We start from the raw sequence: 15,658 nt of genomic DNA, 5'->3' as shown, positions 1-15,658 counted from the left end.
TTCTTCAGTAAATGATTGACTTGTGAAATCAATCTTTAGATTGTCAGACACTATTTTCTTTGCTTCCATGACACAAGGCACAATAGGCTACTCCTGTCAGATGGCCACTTTGTGAAAGTCTTGAAATTGAGTGACTGTAGGGCATTACAGCAGAGATTATTGGATTGTAATCGGCGTGGGAGTATCGGCAGATTCCTATACACCTCTTGATGCCTGGAACTAGCCAACAAAGGAATGTGAATACAAACCTAGGATTTAAAAAAAACTCTTTGTTTGCCCATTATTTAGTCTTAACATCTCAAAATTAAAATTTTATTAACAACCATCATTAAGTATTGCAGCTATCATATGTCTTCTCAATCTGATTTTTACTGAGCGATAATATAGTCATTACTGAGACTAGCACTTTTTCAAATGACATATGATGTTACAGAATTAATTAATTAAAAAAGCAAATAGCAAAGGATCATTTAGATCCATCAACCTTGAATACCAGCAATGGGTAGAAGGGGAAAAACAACAAAATCAGTTGATTTTGGTTGTGGGAAAATTGCTCAGTTGTGAGTGATAGCTTTTCTGGGTATAGAAAAAGGATCCAGGCAGGACTTTACTATTAGTATTAAGTCCTGGGGAGTTGCTGAACAAAGAAACCTGGGAGTGCAGGTTTGTATTTCCTTGAAAGTGGAGTCTCATGTAGATAGGATAGTGAAGCAGGCATTTAATACACATTCCTTTATTGATCAGAGCATTGAGTATAGGAATTGGGAGGTCATGTTGCAGCTGTATAGGACATTGGTTAGGCCACTTGCATGCAATCCTAGTCTCCCTGCTCTAGGAAGGATCTGAAACTTGAAGAGCTCAGAAAATATTTAAAGAATGTTGCCAGGCTTGGAGAGTTAGTGGTATAGCGAGAGGCTGAATAAGCTGGGGCTGTTTTCCCTGAAGCATCAGAGGCTGAGCGGTGACCTTATAGAGGTTTAGAAAATCATGAGGGCATGGATAGGGTAAATAGACAAGGTCTTTTCTCTGGGATGGGGGAGTCTAAACCTAATGGGCATAGGTTTAAGGTAAGGAGAAAGATTTAAAAAGGATCTAAGGGGCAACTTTTTCATGCAGAGGGTGATAAGTGTATAGAATGAGCTGCCAGTGGAACAGGTGGAGACTGGTAGAACTGCAACATTTAAGAGGCATCTGGATGGGTATATGAATAGGAAGGGTTTAGAGCAATATGGGCCAAATGCTGGCAAATGAGACTAGATTTATTTAGGATATCTGGTCAGTATGGCTGAGTTGGACCAAAGGTTCTGCTTCTGTATTGTATGTCTCTATGGTTACTAGATCCATAGCTGTTGGGTTATAGGCCCAGCAGTCCAGATCATTAAAATTTCTTTCACTTATTTTCTGATCAACCTGTTAAGATATGATATCTCTGGAGTAGGTGTGACCTAAACCCAGAACCAATGTCTCAAATAGAGACACTACCACTGCACCGCAATGGAGACTAGCATTTCAGATATTATTAGTTAGATGCGTCAAGGGCAGAGGGACTTTCTGCCTAACCCTAATGCAGCACTGTGCCTAAAAAAGCTCTGAAAAGTGCTCATTAACCGTAGGACTGGTTTTGATATTTTTAAACCAGCCTGTTCAAAAATACTATCACACACCTCTAAAGCAAGTGAGACACAATATGGTAACACAAGAACCCTTTCTTTAACTTTGAAATACTACTGCACAGCTTTGGATTTTTTAAAAACTGCTACCAAATAATTACCAAGCACCATCTACTGGAGACAGTCCAACAGTAACAAATATAGAGGTGTTAGGGAAGAAACTAAATTAAAGGAATTCAAGGAGGAAACAATGCATTCCAACTCCTGAAGGCATTATGAATGTTGGTAGGCACCATGTGCTGTCTCCAAGGATACCTGGACACAAATGTAGCCATGGAAGAGTGGTGGGCAGGCAAAGAGGAAATATGACTATGATTCCCTCCACAATCTGGACCGGTTGGGGGTTTCTTTAGCTAGGTCCATGAGGTGGCCCTCTAACTTGACTCCATTCCCACCTCTGAACTAGGTGCCCTCAGTTCAAGTGCATGATGCTAAAATGCAACCAAAATAATAATAAAAGGTGTTTCAAATAACTAAAGACAGTGTAACTGCCTACAACTGGTATAAACATGGTCCACTGACTCCACAACACTGCAAAATAAATGTTTGGTTAGGAGTCTGTGAACTATCTTAGCCTATGGTCAGATGGAAGTGCTGCGTGCAACATCTTCCACCTCAGGTCCCCAGTAACAAGTGAGAGAACTCGTGTGCATAGCCCTCCACAGGGGACCCATCCACCCAGCAATTAAACAATGCCAAGGCACGACCTGTAGGCAGGTGAAAGAGTAGAAGTGGATGGTATGTAGCAACACCACTGTGCCACGTGGAGGGACAGGGAAGGCATTTCCATGAGGCTGTGGGCAGAGAGGCGCTCTGGAACCTGGGGTGATGTGGAAATCCCTCCGCACACAGCTTGGGACAGCTGACATAAAAATCATACCTGATCATTCTTCAACTGGTGTACTACCTTGGGTCTGAGCACAGTCTTTTTCAGGCAATGGATGGCATCAGCTGTAAGCTGGATCTCCACTATTGCCATGTTTGGCAATTTCTGGGCAAAAACCGGCCAACATCCATCACCCAGTATGTCTCAGATTCTGGTCACCCGTGCCACTCTACCCTCTCTTCTGCCAATCACTAGAAGCCATGATGATGGCAGTGCTCTTGAACAATAGCTGCTATTGCTGACAGTGGGAAGATATGTGTTGCAAGTCAGCCATGTTCTAGACATTGGCTCCTGGTAAAAGACAAGCAGCTTCTTGAAGATACTCGCAGTCTATAAACGAGAACCGCATGTTGTAATTTGAGTTCCACATCTGGCAGAAAAAAATGGGCTGCTAGGGCATGCCATCTGGAAGGCAGCTCGATGTAAAAGTATTGTAGCATTTTAAGAATCCAGGACTTTTTAAAAAAAATTAACCAGTTCAAAGATATTATTACATACCTCTGCAGCAGGTTGAACTGGATAGAAAGGAAGGACATGACAACTGTACCACAAGGACCCTGAAACTGGCATTTTATATAACATAACTGAAAGTTCTTTTTCCACCATCACCAAATTCACCTGTGGTGAGAGATTAGTACTTTGTTTAAAATTAAAATTAATTTCTGCAGCTGTCACATTTGGATTTGAACTTGTCTCTTGGAAGATATAGGAATATACAGAAATTTGGGAACTGGGTTTAAAAACTCAAGGGATTTTAACAACTGTGATGTTAATGAAGGGAATGAGGGAATGTGTACACCAGATGGCTTTCTAACCCAACATGTTTCAAACAAAAAAGGTAACATTCTCTATTAGTTCTAGTAATAGAGAATTAGTCAGATCAGCGTTCAATGTAGTTTAAAAAAGTAGAAACATTAGGTGGCTGCGTAGTACTAATGGCCAATGACCAAGAGGAACAGAGACCAAAACATCCAGAAAGGTATAGAGATGGTCTTTGTCTGTGTCGAGAGAGAAGAGATACTGCTAATTTACATATCTCCAAACAATTTGTATTAAAAAAAATTGAGTGGATTAGAAATCTGTAAATGAAAAGCTCTTGCTTGTTTAAAAAGGTCTCAGGAAAAGGAACAGCAATGAGTAACTGCAGAAATTTACCAAAAAGAAAGTAATTATAGCTGTGCTAACTGAATAAGAAGTTTTAACAAAGACAGGTGTGACACTTCACTGAGTTTTGGGTATCTCTAATGTTGGAGAAAAAGGCTTGCATCTTTATTTCTGGTATTTTCAAGACAGCTTTCAAATAGTTTTTAAATAAAGAGCAACATTAATTGTATTAATTTCTGTATTATAAACTTATATTTTTTGTTAAAAGTGCATTGGCAGCCTTGTTTAAATGTATGATGTCTGATGGCCATAGTAAACAAACAGTGAAGGTAAAATTTATGGTCTATCAGGCCTGATCTTGTTCTGAGTTCTGACTTGTACAGGATTACCTTCAGGTGAGATCATAACACTACCTACATAAATATGTAAGCTTAGCAACAGTCAGATAAACTCTTCCTGGTTGGTCAAGTAATGACTATGTGGGGTTGTGGTGGTGGTAAGGTCTGAAACTGAGCAACATCCAGTATAAAAGATTTGATTTTTGTTTGACAAAAAGGAAGATCATCTAGGGATAAGAACAAGAAAAGAGAAGCCATTTGTGTGCTCTCCTAGCCAATATCTGACATGAAAGTAGATTCCGCATTAAAAACTGCAGATTAGTGCCAGTTTAACTGATAACAAACTAATCTGGACTTTGTCTCAATAGTTGATTCAGGACAAAGCTTTGCTTGAGTCTGTTCATGCCTTAAACGGGTTCCCAGTCTCCCAAAAACTCACGTAATTAATCCTATGTATTAACAAGTCCATGAGCAATACAATTATGCTACTGTCTCCAAATTTAAGTTTTGCATTACGTTTTTTAAGCACTGCAGCTCGAATTAGTCCCAGAACTCTATATGTAGCCTGATCAGAGCAAATTACAATTCCAAAATAGCCTCAGGGAGAGGGATGTGAACTAATTCAGCAAGAGCTAAATAATCTATTTCACATACTGTGTTATGCTTTTTGCATGGTGATCAAGGAATCAAAATATTAATCACACTGAATATTCCTATTAGCTACAACTATATATATTAGGAACAATGAGAATTTCTATAACTGGACCAGGCCTAGGAATTCTCAATCAAGGTTCTGTAGACAGAATTTGTCGGTAGAAACAGGATTCTGATCTCAACGTTTGATGCACTGGGGTGAATCAACTTTTTTTTTAACATTGGTTGAGGTCAAACATCCTTGGCACCATCTTTAAAAGGCTGTTGTGCATATGAATAAGCCCTGTTAATCCAAAGCTCTCCTGCATAGTTCCTAACATTTTCCCCACAGATGACAGAGAAAGATAAATTAGTTTCCCACTTTGAGGACAGGGACCCGGGAGGTGATGCAGAGGCAGGGCAAGTCTTTCCTCTAGGACTCGGCAGCAGAGATCATGACATCAAACTATGTCAGCTAAGTCCTAGGTTGTCACCTGGATCAGTACGTCTCAGATGTTTGGAGAAATGTACAGTAGTGTAGGGAGAACGTTCTTCACTCTATTAGCATTAAGTGTCAACATCCTCTCTGAAGCCTCTCACTCACTTCTGCCTGTACGCACCCTCCACCAAAGCTCATGTTCTACATCTCTTGCTATTGGTTGCAATATCTTTCCTCACTCACTGACAGTTACCCAAACCCCTGACACCATGAACCCTGTGTGCCCTTAACTCTGCCTAGTCACTCATTCGGAACATCTCCCAACTTGCACCAAAAAGTGAAAACTATGCCATCTGCTTTCATTTCTCTCATGCTCACAATAGGGCAAAAAGACTCAAGATGGGTGGTTGCCCAACATTTAACTCCTCACCCCTGATAAAGAAAGAATCCTGACGCTGTCTGGCCTGAGTACAAATGGAGTTCTGGGCTGACTGAGTGCTCAAGCCCCTGGATTAGTATCAGAGGCTGCCTTTGACTTACTGTGCTGGCTAAAAGCTCTCTCCCTTGATTTGACTCAGGACTGCTGACAACGATGACAAGACTGCTGGCTTTGTGTCTGTGCTAAACAGCATGACAACATAGCAGTACTGTGAGGAACGTGATATCCCTGGCTGAGGAGCAAGTCAGGGATATGGTGGTAAGTATCCAAATAGGTTCAAAGTGAGTGAGCACCAAGAGAACTGCTCAGATACAATCTGGTCTAATCCGTGAGCTGGTTTCCTGTCCCAAAGGCAAAGGGCAAAGCTAGACTTCTACAACAAAAGCTGTTGTTGCCCCCCGGAGGCATTGGAGTGCAGAAGCATACTGTAAGTGAATTGGAAATATGTTATGAAGGTTTTTAAAAGGTTGGCACATGTCAGATACCAATATCAATGGACGTAGGACTTGTGCGGCCTGCACCATTGGTCTCTGGTGTCTAACATGAAGGTCCTTCAGGGCAAGAGGCGAGCTGAAGTCACTTAGTAACCACTTTGACTTCCGTGACGAGAATTCTTGGCATCTAGTTTGCTTGTGGAAGATGGCAGATACAAAGTTACATATTGATGAGGCAAGATGAGCTATTAATAAGGTGGTTATCGTTAAGTAATCTCCCTTCATAGACAACTTTCCATTGCTTAGTGAGAATCTCACTTCAAAACCTGGCACATATTTAAAGGATGCAGCAAGTTGTTCCCAATATCAAGATCGATTTCACTACACTTCTGACATGATGCTACCAATTTCACACCATAGGTGATGTCACTCATGTCCTGACAACACTCAGTACCATGTTTTGATAATAGATACAAACATACATCCATAAATAATAATATTAGTTGTGCTCTCAATTTTGATTTTTAAAAAAAAATCAATACTAAAACACACAGAACCTCCAAAAAAGTTTATTTGTGGCTCACATGATAAAAATATATTATTGTCTTTCAAACTTGAAGTTATATTCTGCGAATTATTTTCATGCTTACAATATTTTTTTGAATAGGAGCCCAGAACTCCATTTGTAAAACTGATTATAATAATGATGTGCTTTGATAAATGGGATCCTTAATTTAAAATCAATATTAAATTGCTATTAGATAACCTTGAGACATATTTTCTTCAATTTGTAATTTTATTACAATGTAATTGAAAAAATATTGCACTTACTTTGTACAGTCTAATTTGTACAACTATTAACAGCATTGATAGTAGACTTCACAGTAGTAATTATATATAAATAAAGTTACATGCAGAGAAAGGATATGTAAAAGCTGTATCTAATGGATGAGTCTCAGTACATTAGTGTTGGGTTATATAATCTCAGTTTTACCAGATACTTCAAAAGTGCTGGAGATAAAGCAAATTCTATGTCCATGTCCAACTATACATGGCTTTTTGCTAAACAATAAACTGCATAAAAGAAAAAAAATCCATCTATTGGTCGTTCCAAAGGAAATTATCAATGGGTTAAAAGCATTCTGTTCAACTGCAAAAGTCCAGGGGTCGATATGATTTGTTCAGTAGCTGTAATGTGCACGTAAAATCAATTTTATATCCTTTGAGTTACTGACCATATGATAGGAAAGTATTACCAAATTGCTTCTAAAATTTTTTTTTAGTGCAGTCACTATTTGCTGACAAACTCAACAGCCAATGCACACAGTAGGATCTCACAAAGAGCAACTGAGCAGATGACCAGATAATCTATTTTAGTAGTATTGGGTGAGTGGGAATGTTGGTCAGGCATCAGAATTCGTTGCTGTTCACAAGGTCTTACTGTACAATGCTAGCAAGGGATTTGTTCAAAGTACATTAAGATGCAACGTTTCAATTGAATTATTTCTAGCTAAAACACTAGAAATTAAGCATTTTAAGTATTTTTAACATGCAGATTTTCCCCAGTTTCTTTCCAAAATCAATTTTAGCTATATTACAAGCAGCTAAAGTGACTTACATTCAGTTAGATACAGCATTTACTATTAAGATGATAGTGCAGTGTTTGTTCCATAAATTTAAAATGAAAACAAAATCAGGCCATATAATTTAAAGATGATTGTTACATTAATCCAAAATTAACTAATGCTATTTGGTTCATGTATCTGCTATGTTGTAGCATTTAGTGATGTACAGTGTGCAGGATGATTTTAAAGCAAAATGCACATCATTGGACTATGTTAAGGTAAAACACCACTAAATGAATAAATCCAAATGATCATGTCAGGCCTTTCATGCTCTCCAATTTTCTAAGTTTGCAGACTTCAGAGTGCCTTTGTAATTCCAGGTGGATACCTAGTTCAGTTTTCTGAAATTTAAGACAGGAGATAAAAATCATTCTACTTGCACTCATTTTGAATGAGTAGAAACTAAAAGAAGGTATTCAAAATTACCTCTTCCTCCTTTGAAAATACATATGCACAAACAGCTGGAGGACAACAGGCCAAAGAATTGCGAATGCAATAGTTCGGCCAGACACATCAAAAGGCCACCAGGACGATGTCTGGATGATGAAGGCATACAAAAAAAAACACCAAATATAATCTTTCATTATTAAAAATCTGATATTTCTCAAACAGAAATAAAATCTTATGCACAATAACAAACTTTACAAGAACCGATATGGCAAAGTGGATTGCTAAACTGCATAAATAAAAACTATAAAGTTGTTAAATGAAATTATCACCACGAAGAATCATTAAGGTTATTATTTCTGAAAATATTTTTATTAGAAAATGGAACACCACAGATCAAGTTTTAAAAACCTAACCATGTTTCCTCAAAGCATTTACAATTGATTATTTTAATATACAATGATGAAAAAAGTATTTACCTTATCACCTGCAGTATGTTTAAGCTTTGAATGGGCATCTTCAGACTTCACCTGAGAAGAAGGAAAGAAAATAAATGTTAAGCTTTTCTTAATAAATAAAAGGTATCCCAAGGTTGTGAGGGAAATCAGAAAAAAGCTTGGCAAAGTTATCTTTTGTGAAATTTCAATTATTGATACAACACCACATCAAACCAAGTAAACATAAATTGGTATGACTAGGTGAATGGGGAAAACTGGAATATTGAGTTCAATGTAAACTGTAATCCTTTTTGAACCAAAAAAGCATAGATCAGGGTACTTTTTAAGACCATGAGATGTTGAATACAGTAGGTGTCTAAAGAGACTTTAGGGTTCAATTCATAGATCTTGAAAATGTCACCAACAGGTGTAAAAATAACCAAGAAAGTTAATGGGATGCTGGCCTTAATATCATAAAGACTGAAGTATAAGAATACAGAAGTTATGCTGCAGTTATACCCTGGTTAGACTCCACATGAAGTGCTGAGGCAAATCTGGATTTAACACCTTAGAAGGATATATTGGTGTTGGAGGGAGTACAATGTAGATTTAGGAGAATAATACCTATACTTTGGGGTTAAGTTTTGGGGACAGATTCTACCAATTAGGCCTGTTTCCTCTAGAATTTAGAAGGTTAAGGAATAATCTGACTGAAATCTTTAAGATAATAACAGGAAAAAACAGGTTTCCACTGGTTGGGGATTCTAGAACTAAGAGACATAGTCTGAGAATTAGGATCAGACCATTCAGGAGAGCTGTGAGGAAGCAGTTCTACTCACAAACAGTGATAGAGGCTTGCAATGCTCTTCCACAAACAGCATTGGATGCGGAATTAGTTGTTAATTATTTCATCAATCAATCTCAGATAGGCTATTGATTCAGAGAACCAAGTAATGTTCTAGGGACAAGGGTTCAAATTTCACCATTAGGGAATTTGAATTCAATGAAAATATGGAATTGAAAGTCTAAAGATGACCATGAAATTATTGCCAATTGTTGGAAAAATCCATTTGGTTCGTTTACGTCCTTTAGGTAAAGAAATTGCTATCCTTTAGATTAGATTAGATTAGATTACTTACAGTGTGTAAACAGGCCCTTCGGCCCAACAAGTCCACACCGACCCGCCAAAGCGTAACCCACCCAGACCCATTCCCCTACGTTTACCCCTTCATCTAACACTACGGGCAATTTAGCATGGCCAATTCACCCAACCTGCACATTTTTGCACTGTGGGAGGAAACCGGAGCATCCGGAGGAAACCCACAACAGACACGAGGAGAATGTGCAAACTCCACACAGAGAGTCGCCTGAGGCCTGAGCCGGGTCTCTGGCACTGAGGCAGCAGTGCTAACTGGCCTTATCTGGGCTGGCCTACACGTGACTTCAGGCTGACAGCAATGTGATTAACTGTCAAATGCTTTCTGGGCAATTAGGAGTGGGCAATGAATGCTGGCCTAGCCAGTACACCCACATCCTCTGAATGAAAAAAAAAGCCAAAGGTAGGTTATGGAGTATCCATGATCTCATTGAATGGCATACTCCTGTTTCTTTCTTCCTATGAGTGTTCATCTTGAGACATTCCTAAAGTTAACAATTAACAATTAACAATAGTGCCACAAATATCTGGCAATGACTATCTTCAACAAGAGAGATCCCTAATCTAATTGTCCCTTTACATTCAGTGGTATTACTATCTCTAAAACCCCAAGGATGTTGGTAGTGGGGAATATCATTGAAAGAAATTTATATAGACTAACCATATAAATACAGTGGTTATAAGAATAGGTCATAGGCTAAGAATACTGCAGTAAATAACTCACCTCCTGACTCCTCAAAGCCTGCCCATGATCTACAAGGCTCAGAAGTGTGAAAGAATACATCCCACTTGCCTAGATAGGTGCAGCTTCAACAACACTAAAGAAACTGAACACTATCCAGGACAAAAGAGCCACAAGATTAGACCGCATTCACAAACATTCATTCCCTCCACCTGTGACACTGGGTAGCAACTATGTGTGCCATTTACAAGTTGCACTGCAGAAATTCACTAAGGCACCTTACACTGTACTGTCCAAAACCACAACTACTTTTACTGAGAAGGAGAAGGGCAGCACTTATATAGGATCACTACCACCTGCGAGATCCCCTTAAAGCCGCTCACGATCAAAACTTGGAAATATATTGCTGTTCCTTCACAGTTAATAGGTCTAACTCCCTCCCCATTGACTTTGAGAGTCTAGCTGCAGCAAGTGGACTGCTTGATTTCAAGAAGGTAGGTCATCACCACCTTCTCTAAGGCAACTAGGAATGGGAAACAAATGGTGGTCCAATCAGTGGCCCCCATATCCATGAGTTAATTTTAAAAAATCTTCTTTACACATTTCCAACTCTAAAGAAGCAACACTCATTTGACTGATATCTCCTTCCTTCACAAATACCATTTTGTAATTGTAAGTTAGCTATTTCCTCTCTCTTTTCTGGAGAAACATTGTACACTTTTTACTTATGGCGTAATTATTACTCTGAATACAGCTTTAGTGAAGGTCTAAATTTTGCTCCCATTACTTAATTCCCACAATACAGCACTGTGATTACCATTGATCTGTGCAATGGAATCCTGCATTATAGAAACTATAAGCATGGACAGGTAGTGCATGATATCATAAAGTATGTAGAGATAAAATCATTTTCTTTCTTATTAGCTTTTACCTGAGAAGCAGTCACTGCCTCCAACATATGAAGTCGCTCCAACACACTCTGCATGTCTTCCTGGAGTCTAAGTAGTGCTACTGCAATTTGTTCATTCACACTGGCTTTTTGCAGCCTCTCTGAGCCCCTTCGTTCCCCATTACCACCATTACCCAACTGTGAGACCCGAAAACCATCCCCTGATTGCTGCATCCTATTACCTACAAGATAAACAGGGAAACAATTAAAATAACATATATGTTGGCAAAAACACAAGACAAACATATGAACTATTCAAAGCCATTGGTTACAAGTACTTCAGTGCTCTATGAAATTCAGTAGCAAATACATGAAGCATCATGTGGATTAAGCAGATACACAATAGATAACATCAACATTATGGAGAACTATTAGAAGATGAATTGTGATTTGTTATAGTCCTGTTGGCCAGTAGAAACAGAGATAATAATTGTAAAAAAATGAATAGAGGTAGGTAAAGATAAATCTATTAACAGATGTTGAAAAGATGTCATAAAAAACAGTTGAAGTACAAAACATAAATCATTTCAAACAGAATTGTAAAAGGGACATGGCAAGGTCAAAGTGAGATTACATTACACAACACATTTGGAGTAATACAGTAGTGCACCTTTTAAAAAAATGAATCTTTGGATGCGATTGCTGCTAGCAACACTGCCATTTATTGCTCATTTCTAGTTGTGCTTGAGAAGGTGGCAGCGGGCTGCCTTCTTGAAGTGCTGCAGTCATTGAAGTCAAAATGTTTCTATTATCCTTCCTAAGCTCGGAGTTTTAAGGTTTTAGCCCAGAACAACGAAGTACAACTTGGCATCACTACAAATTGGCTGGCCTTGACCTTCTAAGTGGTGAAGGTCATTGTTTTGCAGAAGAGATGCACTTGAAACAATTATACTTTCAAAGCCACTAGAAATGCCAAGCCATGTCCAAAGGTTCTATATAAATGAACGCTGTTGAGTTAAACTTTTCCTACTGTTTTAGCTGCAACATAGCATGAATGTCATAGTAATGCATATAATGGAAAGGCAAAGTGTTCTGAGCAATGTTTAGAATCAAGAGCTCCATATACCTTTGTCAACAGGAACAGAGGTTCTACATATTTTCTTCTTTTTACTTTTGATTTCCCTACAGTACTCACTCATCAACTACAGATTACCAAGGGGTTCCTTGGAGTGGGTCTTCAATCTCCCACAGAAGGAAATTGTGCAAGACAAGGTTGAACACAAATGAAAGGAGAAAGAAAATAAGTTGCAAAACAAACCCCACAAAATTTCTCAAGAAAACTAGTCCTTGGGACATATTTGTAGGGAAAATACCTCAAATAAAGATCTTTTCCAGTCAAAAACATACCTCGCCCCCTCCTTGGTCCATGAAACTCCGTTCTTTTGCTGCTTATCTTCTCTTTGTGAGAGCCACTTCCACCTGGTTTTGCATCTTCACCACCACGAGTAACACCACCTTCTCCCAAATCCTGTACCTTCATTGTTCCAGAATTCCCAAGGTATTTTAGGGAATGTTTCAACTCTGTTCTTGAACTATTTGTGAATAGCTGCCTGTGATCAAATTCTGAGACGATCAGAGAACTGTTAAAATTCTCTCTCCCTGAGCTGCCAGCTCCTGAAATCTACAAGAATGAAATAAAATTACATGTTTACAGTATTAAAAACATCAAATGATTACTTGGGCAATATTCATGTCTGTATATTTAAGTTAATTTACACTGTAACCCAAGAAACAATGTTTTTAGGTCCCATTCGATTATTAGCACCATGTTATTTACATAATTGAATATTAATCATGGATGACAATTTGAAGTAATTTACAAACATGCAAACAGACATTTACTAAAAGAGGTTTCTGCTACATGTGATGGTTGAAGACAGGTGTATTAGGCAGTAGCAGCCAGGAGAGGAAAAAGACAGTTGTAGTGTTTGTAATACAGGGGATATCTGCCATATTTATATAGCTCTGTTTCTCAGTTTATGCTTACCATGATATCACGATGAATTATCAATCTCAAAATAATCCTCAGAATAATTATCACAAGGGAGAAAACCTTCAAAAGGTTAGAACCATAAAATCCCCAAGTATGGGAAAAGGTAGTTTTGTCCATGATGTTTGCACCAACCAACCAAAGAGCATCCCACCCCAGACCCACCCTATCCCTGTGATCCTGCAGTTACCATGGCTAGTTCATCTAGCCTGTATATCTCGAGTTACTATGGACAGTTTAGCATGACCAATTCACCTAAACTACACATTTTTGGACCGTGCCGGAACACCCGGTGGAAACACGCAGACATGGCAACAAAGTGCAAACTCCACACAGTCACACAAGGCTGGAATTGAACTCGAGTCTCCAGTGTCACTGTGCCACCCTAGGTTAGGTGGATGGCCCGTGATCTCCATGGATGTGCAGGCTAGGTGGATAAGCCATGGTAACTGCATAGTTATGGGAATAAGTTGGGGCAGGGGGAGGGTGGAAAGAGTGCTGTTTGGAGGTTGGTGCAGATTCAAATGGGCTGAAAAGCTTCTTTCTGCATTGTAGCAATTCAACAATTCTATGAAGTCAAGGTCTCAAATATCTTGAAGGGCAACACAGTGGCTCAGTGGTTAAGGCGACATGGTGGCTCAGTGGTTAGCACTGCTGCCTCACAGCACCAGCGTCCCAGGTTTGATTCCAGCCTCGGGCGACTGTCCGAGTTTGCACATTCTCCCAGTGTCTGAGTGGGTTTCCTCCGGGTGCTCCAGTTTCCTCCCACAGTCCAAAGATATGCAGGTCAGGTGAATTGGCCATGCTAAATTGCTCGTAGTGTTAGGTGCATTAATCAGAGGAAAATGGGTCTGGGTGGGTTATTCTTCAGAGGATCGGTGTGGACTAGTTGGGCTGAAGGGCCTTTTTCCACACTGTAGGGAATCTAATCTAATCTATTTTAAAAAGTAATGCATTTCTACAAAACTATAATTTTGGTATTTCACATTAAACACTAATTGTGAAAGAAAATTGAAGAGTGCTTTTTTGAATGAAAACCTTTCACGTCATACTGATGTCTGTCAGTTTTTTAAAATGTAGATTTCTCCGGCTCAGAGACAGTTTAGTGCTTGTCAATTAATTACTTTCACTTTGTGCATTCACTGTCACCTCCCATTGCTTTAGTTCAAAAATACCTTAGTCTCAATTCCACAACACTTTACAGCGATAATCTAATTTTCGATTCACTTTATGAAATCAGTCATCCTTTTATTATAAATACAGCTTTTTATTTCACAAAACAAACAGAAATTGAGCAATTTACAATCATAGATTCCAGGAGCAATACTAGAAAAAAAGAGTAAATACTGTAAATTTAATGACAGTTGTGGAATTAAATAACTGTAGCAAAACTTAATTCATATTCTATCAGTGTGCTCAGTTCTTGTACTTACTGCACCATCCAGATTCCCAAAATATTTACTACAGATACAGGTAACGAGTGAGAAATTAAAAAGGTATACTGTAAATAGGTGGAATTTGAGGAGCCTTTAAGAAAATCTAGAAGAAATCTGTTCACCCCAAAAAAAGCTGATCTAAAGCAATTAATGCATTATCTTCTTTAAAAGTGGTTAGAAAATGTCTGCCTATGAAGACTAAAAGGGCTAATATATGAATATTTGAAATATTTTATAGATCTGCTCCAATTGCAGAGCTGTTCCTTTATATATAATTGATTTTATTGAATGGAAAGACATGCCTAAGTGGACAATGGATATTCACCTATGCAATGGAAAGTTACCCAGCTCTGATGAAGAGACATCTAGACTCAAAACGTTAGTTTGCGGTCTCTCCATGGATGATGTGATTTCCAGTATTCTTTGTTTTTAATACAGATTTTAGCATCTGCACGGATTTGCTCTTCCTTCAGGTAACTACCTATACCTTATTGCTCCAACTATAAAGGGACTGATGGGAACAGCTCAACAATATTTATTATTTTATCTTATCCTCATCAAAATTCATGAAATTTTATACAATCACATGGCTTTCACTCTTGGTGAGTGCGGATCTTGACATCAGCACTTACCTCTTCAACTCCCAGCTGTTCCATTGAATCACAATATACTTCACTGTCTGAATCGCTTGTGATGTGCTGAATTCCTGGAAATTCACCAACCTGGTTTTCCACTCCATCTGTAGAAATGGGAGAACAAATAAAATCAACGATAAACAGTTGTAAAGGAAGATGTTAATGCCATAGTGAGAGCAGAGGTTTATCAAAATGAGAGAGAAACTTTACCGAAAACTACCAAAGAAAAATGTCTCATACAAGAGTTTTAGAAATTTAAAATTATTAATGCAAACTACTTGGTTAGTTAATTCTCAAAGCAGACATAGCACTAGATCTGTTAAAAATTGCTTGCATTCCTCTTTGAAATTAAAAAAAAAATCATTAATCAGATTGGCATAACTTGACAACATGAGAAAGAGATTTCACAGTGGTTTTC

At 38.4% G+C, this 15,658-nt stretch overlaps 1 protein-coding gene across 4 annotated transcripts in view; it reads right to left on the bottom strand.

Annotated features, from left to right (window-relative positions):
• Positions 1–6,496: 6,496 nt before the first annotated feature.
• The window catches only part of acbd5a (acyl-CoA binding domain containing 5a), a 75,510-nt gene continuing 66,348 nt past the window's right edge, over positions 6,497–15,658 (bottom strand). For all 4 annotated transcript variants that reach the window (XM_072576004.1, XM_072576005.1, XM_072576007.1 and 1 more), the window contains 6 exons: positions 15,238–15,344; positions 12,527–12,800; positions 11,162–11,361; positions 8,435–8,485; positions 7,995–8,104; positions 6,497–7,909 (listed from right to left, as the gene is read on the bottom strand). In XM_072576004.1, the coding sequence (XP_072432105.1) occupies positions 7,897–7,909; positions 7,995–8,104; positions 8,435–8,485; positions 11,162–11,361; positions 12,527–12,800; positions 15,238–15,344 (755 nt within the window). In that variant the 3' untranslated portion in view covers positions 6,497–7,896. The remainder of the gene's footprint in view (positions 7,910–7,994; positions 8,105–8,434; positions 8,486–11,161; positions 11,362–12,526; positions 12,801–15,237; positions 15,345–15,658) is intronic.

The sequence above is a fragment of the Chiloscyllium punctatum genome, chromosome 8 (genome assembly GCF_047496795.1).
Source record: "Chiloscyllium punctatum isolate Juve2018m chromosome 8, sChiPun1.3, whole genome shotgun sequence".
Classification (NCBI taxonomy): Eukaryota; Metazoa; Chordata; class Chondrichthyes; order Orectolobiformes; family Hemiscylliidae; genus Chiloscyllium; species Chiloscyllium punctatum.
The sequence above is the reverse complement of the archived record's forward strand: the minus strand, read 5'-3'. Positions and strand labels throughout refer to the sequence as shown.